The 9,404-nt window shown below is 48.8% G+C and overlaps 1 protein-coding gene across 1 annotated transcript; it reads right to left on the reverse strand.

The window, feature by feature from the left end:
• Window positions 1–3,467: 3,467 nt before the first annotated feature.
• LOC102566466 (interferon-induced transmembrane protein 5) lies at window positions 3,468–6,678 on the reverse strand. The gene is made up of 2 exons (XM_006270318.4): window positions 6,401–6,678; window positions 3,468–4,200 (listed from the first exon to the last, which is right to left on the reverse strand). Exons 1-2 carry the CDS (start codon window positions 6,584–6,586, stop codon window positions 3,982–3,984), a joined length of 405 nt encoding a protein of 134 aa, XP_006270380.1. The 5' UTR covers window positions 6,587–6,678; the 3' UTR covers window positions 3,468–3,981.
• Between the last annotated feature and the right edge of the window lie 2,726 nt (window positions 6,679–9,404).

Here is a 9,404-nt window from a genome sequence, read left to right on the forward strand (position 1 = left end):
ACAGTGCTCAGGTATTTTCACCTAATTCTCTGGGGATTTGTGGCAGACAGGGCTTGGGTATTTTCCCCTGACCCCCTGGACAGTTCAGGCAGCTCAGCCCCTTGCTTCAGATGGCAGAAACCAGAGCAGCCCTCATCACGGAGCTCAGAGCCTAAAACTGGTTTTGCTGAGCCTCCTTCCTTCTCTAAACAAATCAGCCACTGGTTGGGCTTGGCCTATAGTGCATGTCAGCAGGCCCAGAGACAGGGAGCCTTGAGCAGTTCTGGGGTGTAGGCAAGGGGCAATGCTAGCAGTGGGGTTAAAAGAGATATAGCTAGATGCAATGAGGAGGTGGCCAGCACTGCTGGATCCCCTGGCAATGCTGCAAAGGAAGACCCAGGTTCCAAAGGAGACTGACCTTTGTTCTGTTCCCCAGCTCGGCGAGCTGCAAGGGGTTGGCTGGGGAACAAGGGTGCTCAAGTATGGGGCTAGCTGCCACTCAGGCCTCCATGCTGAAGCACCCTTGTGTCCCAGCCAGCCATTTTCTGTCTATACATGCACCGCTGCAGAGTAAAAAACTCCACAGCAGGATAGTACTTGTTTTTACAAGTACTACCCTGCTACAGAGCTTATTAGTTACTCCAGACTAATAGATGCTGAGACGGTTATTGTGGAGTTAATTAGTCTATTCCGCAGTAAATGGCTCATGTAGACCCACCCAATGTGGTGGACTCTGGGTCCTACCTGCTGCTACCTGAGAGGCTGAGAGCCATGGGACTCTTCAGTCTGGAAAAGTGCAGGCTCAGGGGGGACCCAGTGGCTACCTGTAATTACGTAAGGGGTATGCATCAGGATCTGGGGGAACATCTGTTCACCAGAGCACCCCAAGGAAAAGCAAGAACCAACGGTTATTAACTCCTACAAGACTGTTTTAGACTGGACATAGGAAAAAAATTCTTTATGGTCTGAGCCCCAAAGACCTGGAATAGACTCCCTCCAGGCACCTACTCTGGACTTATTCAAGAAACACTTGGATGCTTATCTTGCTGGGGTCCTTTGACCCCAGCTAACTTCCTGCCCCTGAGGCAGGGGGCTGGACTAGATGATCTTCGAGGTCCCTTCCAGCCCTAACGTCTATGAATCTATGAAGGTTGAGGTTGATTCCTTCCTTCCCCAACCAGTTCACCAATGCCTTGTGTCTGAGGCAGCGACTCATCAGAAAAGCATGCAAACAGGGACAGGAGAGTGAATTTGTAGGGGACTGACTGCCAGGTAATGTCTCTTCAGCCATTTGGGGTTTGAAAGCTCCTTTCCAGGGGCCAGCTTGGCCTGATCTGCTCATGGGTACCACAATCCTCTGCCCTCCCCAAGCCTGCTCTGAGCTCTCTGGGTAGTCCGAATTTTATAGGCCTTGGAACAGTGCAGTGGCTGCCAGATGCAAAAAAAGCAGAGCATCCCAAGTTATCTACAAAAACATCGCAGTCTCTCCACCCAAGGAGATCACAAAAAGGAGGGGAGGAGGGGACAGAAAACCAGCTAAATTGGAGCCAAGTCTGACCAGTCCAAACAAGCTCTTGTGGGATGGAGATGAATGGCAAACCAACCAGTCAGACATCAGTGAAGGAACTCATCAAGGCTCCCAAGGAGAGGGGAGGGACTGACTAGCTGTATGCTCCAGGCTTTGGCTCTATCCTGCCCATTTTGGGCCTGTGCACAAACCAATCAGCACTCTGATTCTGGTAGCAGATGGGAGGGTTCGGGTCTTCCAAAGTCCAAGCCTGCAATAGTTGCCTGCTAATGACAGGCCACAGTTCTGAGAGACCCATGCCTCTCTGAGTTAAACAGCTTAGTACACCAAAATAACATCAGAAGGCTCCCACAAACCGGTTGCCTATATCTACTTCAAAGAAGGGAAAACCCACAGTTATTCTGCTAAGTTAAAACAGCCCCATTCTGTGGGGAATTGGCAGGTATACATGCAAGGCAGAGCTCTGGACCTGGGTGTGTGAGACCAAAGATCCAGGGCTCCTCACAGCACCAGGGAATTATTCAGAGACATTTGACAGGATAAGGGATGGAGAAATAGTAAATCACTCGATGAAATCCCCCTCCTCACTGCCCTGCCAACAGACAAACAGAGAGCAGAGGTTTTGTTCCAAAGGGCACCACATACGTCTAGCTCAGTGTTTCTCAACCCGTGGATTGGAACCATAGGCAGGTCACAAGAATATATGAAAGGGTCATGAAAAACTTTAAATATGGATCAAAAAACTTTAAAAATAGATTCTCCTTCAAAGGAGAAAAATGTGGGAAACTGGGTTTTTCCCTTGCAGTCTGACAGAGCTCCAGCCTGCCAGTGGCTGCTTGGGGCTCCCCATGCTCCCCCTTCCCCCCAAAGTGAGAAGCTGGGTCCTGGGGGTAGTGTCAGCAGGTTGGAAGTGAGGGGCGCCAGCATGTCCAGGGGACTGTTTTCTACTTACTGGATCAGGACTGCCCATCTATGTTTAAAAATGGGTTCTGGTACAAAAAGGGTTGAAAACCATTGGTCTAGGTGCTTCTTTCTAAATTTCATCCCTGGTCCTTCAGAATCAGGTGGAGCATGCTTCAGAAACAGGAATCTGTGTAAGATTCCCATTGCTTTATGCTTCCTGTCATGTCAGAAATGCAGCTGGACAGGCTTCCATGGGGAGATTTAGCTCCTGAATGGAGCGTGGGCAGGGCAAAAATGAAAAGAACTTTTGAATTAAGGTACAGGACTCTGGTGCAACCTACATAGTCTTGGGTAAAAGTACAGACTGATTCTTAATTTGTCTAAATGGCAGCACCAAACCTTACTGATATCTTTAGTGATATGAGTTTATCAGGCCTGGCTTCATGTACTAGATAAAACCTCACAAAACCAAACCACCATCTAGTTGCCTGTGTCTCCTAGCAGAGGCTAAAGATTCTTCTATTTTCCTTCTCTTCTGCACCCACCTTGGGCATAGACAAGAATCCAACACCCTAGCACAGGGGTGGGCAATTATTTTGGGCAGAGGACTGCTTACTGAGTTTTGGTAAGCCATTGAGGGCCGCATGACAGGTAGCCAGGGGCAGATAAATATTAATTTTCTAAATTTTTTAGGGGCCCCACAGGCTGAATAGAATGGCCTGGTGGGCTGCATCTGGCCTGCGGGCCGCATTTTGCCCATCCCTGCCCTAGCAGTAATCTCTCTACATCTGTAGGCTACAACTGGGACTTCCAAGAGGGTAAAAGAAAAGTGAAGGGTTGATTAGGCTCTATAGACCCATGCTCAGGGGCCAGAGCTCTTGAATTCCTGTGATTGTGTGAAGATCTGGGTTTACAATATAAAGCACAATGCATTTCTCTCTCTTCTGCTGGTAAACAAGAGTTGGAAGTGAAAACTTAAGAGTAATCAAGAAAATGCTCCGCGTCCATTACCAATGAGAAACTGCCCCCCTTTCCCAGACACACATGAGACTCAAGATGTATGAAATTATTTAATCACTTAAATAGCTACAAGAATGGTTAGACTGAGAGACAGCCAACATTATTCAAAATAAACAACCAAAAGGGGAGGGGGAGGAGCCTAAGGAAAGTGTTGAAATGGATTTGTGTCTCTGGCAGTGGGAAAAAGGGAACAGAGGTCCCAAGACAAGCCAAGGTCGAATGAGGAGAGAGGGTGGGGAAGACAAAAGGGGCCAGGCCTGAGGAGACCACTGCACAGACTCAGCTGTATGGATTTAAGTCCACACAGGCCACAAGGATGCACAGGGGAACTGTTTTCAGATCCCATGCCACACCACAGGGAGAGCTGTGAAGCGAGTTCCAAAGCACATGGATACCATAGCTGCAGGGATATGGGGAAGCTGCCCTGGGTTATAGCAGCAGCTGGCCATGCACAGTGTCCCATTCAGCTGGGTCATGCTGGATTGCCGTCCATGTGGAACACTGCTAGGAGTGCCCCACGAGAGCTCCCAGGAACCCATGAAGCCCCTGTCTCACTTCTTGTCATCTTCAATGGTGATGATCTCATAGTTGAAGAAGTTCATGGACTCCTGAACCAGCTTGGTGAAGTGGATCACACCAGTGACTGCCAGGGCAACAAGTAGCACTGGCAGCAGTAGGCTCCACACCATGGCCAGGATGTTGTAGCATTTGGCCTTGGAGCTGAAGCGGTGAGCTGCTTCCACATCACCTGCCACCTTTTGGTCCCGCGCCTGCAACAGAGCACAGTGAGTGAGGGACACTGCAGAGAAAGCAGGGAATGGAGCAACATCCCACAGAGAGCTTGCACCACAGGCATCAGGACTGGCTGTCACCACTCCCTGAAGTCCTCATGACAACTTGTCCCTCACTACACTCTATGTCCTTTTTCTCTTCTCTGCAGCAGAACTTTTCGTCCCTTTCCATCTCCTCCAAATTCCTAATCTGCCAAATCCAGAGGTGAGTCTGAATAGCCCTTTCCACTACCCTCTGGCCTCAGACAGAGCCAACTTGCATACTCGCCAGCCTATGGTTTGCAACACTCAACCCATCATCTTTAAATTCACCCCACTGTATCTCAGGGAGGGTGAGGGCATGGCTACAGGGCAGACTGCAAAGCAGTATAGAGATGCCAGAACTCACTTTCAAGTTGCTGGTGTGGAAACCAAAAACAACCTAGCTGTAGCTGCACACCGGCGCAGCACAGCTGAGAAATAGGTGAATTCACCTCTACAAAGCTCCGTGCTGCAGTAGCTTGAATGCAAGCTCAGATGAAGCCAGTACAACCACACTACACTGCAGCCTGCGGTGCTGACCTGCCTGGACCAGGGTAACCCACAGCAGTTCTATACAGCACAATACAGTGCTGTGCAGGGAGACCCGAACTAGTTCTGAACTGGCTAGTGCAGGCACTGGAAGCAGCATGGCCATAGTAACGCAGTACTCTGCCTCAGTGAATATGATCTACTGCTCAGCATCTCTCTCACAGCTGGAGTAAGGACCTGTACACAGCACTGCATAATGCCCTGCAGATACGCCTGAGTATGACAAAGTGCCAGGAGGCAGCCCAGTAGCAGGGAAAGCATGAATCTAAAAGAACATGCAAATCCAGAGGGCATCAACTCAGTCCTACTTTATCTACCTCTTCATCCAGCTTCTGAGCATGGCAATTAGAGCCCTTTCAACTCCCTCACACATCCACAAGCCCAAATCACTCCAATCCAACCCTACCCCCTGAATTTAGCTGCTTTCTTCTGCTTCCCTTTTGCTTCACTCCCTCCATCTCACATGTCCCCTCATTCCTTTACTTCTATTGGTAAATCAATCCCTGCTTTGACTCTTGAGTAGTAAGACCCCCAGCAAAGGAACAGAGCAAGACCTTTCCTTTCCTCCCTTCTTTTTGAAATGCCCCTGCCTGACCTTGGTTAAATCTGTCCTTGTCAGCTCCAGACATATACCTCTCACTAGAGACAGCGGGCACCTGGCAACCTTTGGAATAGAAAAAACCAACCCCCACAACTTTCTCTCTATACTGACAGTATAAATTGTGAGATACCAAGAATGTGTGTGCCTGGGCAGCTCACACAGCCTCATAAGCAGGACAAAAGGAGGAATGTGACTAGGGCCATTAGCTTAAACCATGTACCTAAAGCAGCCTGAAGCAGCCCAGGGACATTGTTCCTTTAAGAATGCTGCACTGACACAAAGTACTCACTTCATTTTTAGGGCTCTCTGTGCAAAAAGGCAGTGCCCTGGCCCCATCTGTGGCCTTTCAGAAAGACACTACAGTCTCAGGTGGGTCTATCCTTGAGCCACCAGGGTAGTTTTCCTAGACAGTCATCCAGAGAGTTCTTGCTGGTATTTTCAGAGTGGTTTTCCTAAGGAAAGGCTCATGAGTTGCAATGGGCTAATTTCCCCAAAAAAGGACAGTTGCTATCAACGTAAGAATTAGGGAGGAAGCAATTCAAAGCCAGCTGCCAAGAGCAGCTGCTTTCTTGACCCTGATACATTTCCCCTGGAGTCTCTTCAACTCCTGGTAAAGTCCTTGCTTTCTGATTTGAGACCTCTTTTCACTTCTGAACACAAGCAAGAATCCCAGTCTCTAGCTAAGCTAGTGTGACTAAAAATATGAAATCCTTACTGGAAACTCTAAGAAAGCCTGGGGTCTCCAGGCAAAGCCAGGACAACTGGAGCATCTCAATCCTACCAGAACCCCTGGAAATACTAGACTGCCCAAGTTAGCCCTAGGGAATAGGGTTGCTTAGTAGGATTCATTCATACTAGGAATCCCTGGTAGATCCTGGAAAGATGTCTTTGCATACAGCTTGCTATATTGGAGCATCTCCTTCCTACCAGCATCCCCTAGAGGTGTAACTTTGACCCAGAAAGCTCCACTGAGGGATCAGCCTCTATGGACTTGTGCTAGATCCTTACCTTGATGGAGTAAGCAAGAGCCACAAAACCAAAGCAACAGAGGTTCATGTAGATGGTGTTAAAGATGGACCAAATCAGGTGGTCCCGGGGTACCACAGATGATCCAATGGTGATGACAGTGGAAGAATGGTCCTGTTTGTGGGACGTCATGGGCAGGTAGTCCTCCCGTGGGTAAGAAGTGTCCATGATCTCCAGGAGAGGGAGACCCTCAGCTCTCCTGCATTTGCAGCCTTGGAAAGGTAGCCAGCCCCTTTTATATAGTTCTTGCCTGAGGCACAGCTTCTCCCTCTATATATAAACCAGGAAAATTATAGCTGTCCCCCAGCTATGGTTATCAGGAATGCTGGGGCAGGGCTAAGAGAAACAGGCTTGGTTTTGTAAGCCAGCCCTCACCCTAGTGTATAGGGGATACTTTTTATATCCCAGATCACTCCACCCTGAAGAGAAGATTTTCTGGAGAGCTGAGGAGCTCAAGTCATTGAGGCAGGGGCAAAAGCCAGAAATGAAGTTGCAACCTTTTGCCCAGTAAAGCCATGTTGGTATCTGCAGTGAGGACTGAACTTCAGCAACAGGTCTAAGATCCCCAAACTCATTTCCCCCAGGACATGGATTAGCTGTCGTGCTATGGTAGGCATGTCAAACTCACTTGCTCTCCCCACCCCCCAGGCTGGATCCAGATCACAGGGATCCTTGCTGCCTGGATCCAGATTGTAAGGATCTTCCTGGACCATTTCTGGACCCAACTCCAGCAGCAGGGCAAGCAGCAACATTGTGCAAGGCAGCAGGGTGAGTGGCACTGTGTTGGCTCAGGGAGTTGCAGGGATTAATGCAGCTACTGAAGCATGTCCCCACTGAGTTCCATAATCCAAAATTCAGTGGTGGGTTTGAATTCTGAATTCCCAGCCCTACCAGGGGCCCTCTGAGCTGGAGGACATGGCTCCAAAAGTCAAATCCAGCCCATAGGCTGCATCTCTGACACCCCCGTGCTAGGGGAACCCAGTCTCTGCCAAAGCAATCTGCCTGCAGGTCTGTAAAACTCTTCTACTTGACAGGCTGCTTGATTTAATGTACTTTACCAGATTGAAGACTAAATAGTTCCTGCAATTCAATGTGTGGGTGGTTTTGTTGCCAGTCACCCTCCCTACACCAATGGGAAACTCAATGTGAATAGGACAGAATAGAGGCCACAGACCAACACTTTAGCAGTACCACAAATGAGATGCATTATGGTGATTCCCATATTGGCCTTGACACAACACTAAAGCTTGGCACAGTGATAGAGCTGGTGCTGTCCATATCATTGAGGCACCTACAGTTTCCCCTCTTAGGAAAGGGAAAAGATGTCCACAGTCAATCCTGCAGTGCTGGCAGTGTCACAAAACACCTCTCTTCTAAATGAGGGTGTGATTGTAGCTTTCTGACAACCTGGACAGGGTCTGGGCTCTTTTGCCTTACAAGGTCTGTAACAGCAGCTGCTGCATTTTGGATGTTAGCAGTTTGAAGGGCGTGGGAGGTGCCATGCATGCTTTTGGCTGCAATAAATTGGCTGGGGTGAACTACCTTGCCAGGATAAAGCAAATAGCTTTGGTTTTGACAAGTTAGATAGCAAGCTTTTCCTAGAGTAGCTCAAACTGTAACAGTCTGTGCTGTGAGGCTGTGGGTAGGGGAGTCAGATTGGCTTTTTAGAGAAGTGCAAAAAGTTCAAGCAGAGGTTGTGGTTTGTAGCTGTAGCTCGAGATTGCTACAACTGCTAAATGGAATGAAAGTACCACCTCAACACCTACATCTTACAAGCCAGACAGTGGGAGATAAGAGCACTTCCCTGTGTGGAAGGCTGGAAATGACGCACATATTACAAAAGCCAGTTTCTGACAGTAGCTTGCTTCCCATCCTTACAGTACACCTCCACCCTGTGGCCACTTAAATTTACTGTAACTTAATGAAAGCATTTATGATATAATGCAGTTCAGTCTGCTAAGTCTTTAGAGCAGTGATTCTCAACCAGGGTACGCAACCACCCTGGGATGCCATAAGGTCCACTGAAGGGTGATGTGGGCTGCCACACAATATTAGCACTGCAAACCGCTACACATAGTTCACAAGACGAACCCAAAGATTTCAAATAGGAACCCATAGTGTCCAAAACATTCTGACCTTTTGGGCACATGCTAATGAATACATACATCCAGTTTGCAGCACCTCAAACCTGTTTGTGATGCCGCAAACTGCATTGGTGCATGTACACCCTCATGTATAAAAATTAGCAGCACAGTGGGGTTTTTTGACACCGGAAGATCCTGGTGTCAAAACAAAAAACCACTAAAAAAAGTGGCACAGCAGACGTGGCAGCAGTGTGCACTGCCAGAAACCAGAGCCTGGTTGGCCAGAGCCATCCTCTGGCTAACAGCCAGGTTCCAAGACTGCTGCTGCCCCAGGAAACCCCCAGAAACCCAGGTAAGGCTGCTGGGGCCAGCACAGATGAAGGCATGGACACAAACTGGAGGCCAACATTTTCTAGGGGCTGCCTGGAATCTGTTGAAGGGTGCCCCCCACATACACACTGCTTTAGGAAATGGTGGCTATCCCAAAGCAGACCTAGTGCAGTGGGGATGGTTGAAGGCTGGACAAAATAGTTTGCAAGGCTCCTTAATGCTGAGCAGAACAGGAGGGGGCAGCCAACAAGTTCTGCGCAGAGGCCACAGGCTTGACTTAGCAATGTTCCTGCAAGGAGGGGAATTTCCACCACAGACACTAACAAGCCATTGCTCCGGGTCTCCAGGCATTGTGGCTATAGTACTGTGCTATTGGTCTTCTTTGCCCTCCCATGAGTAAATAGGGCAGGACACAAACTCTGAGATTCCCTCAGATAAATTTCTTCCTGATTCTTCCATGGGGGCCTATGGTTTCTAGGCCCCCTGCTCTACTGGTATTGGCCACAACCAAGAGTTGCCCTTGGAAGCTTCTTAGAGTTGGTCTCCCAAGACTGCTGAGAGACCGCAAGATA

This window comes from Alligator mississippiensis, chromosome 2 (genome assembly GCF_030867095.1).
Source record: "Alligator mississippiensis isolate rAllMis1 chromosome 2, rAllMis1, whole genome shotgun sequence".
NCBI classification, from domain to species: domain Eukaryota; kingdom Metazoa; phylum Chordata; order Crocodylia; family Alligatoridae; genus Alligator; species Alligator mississippiensis.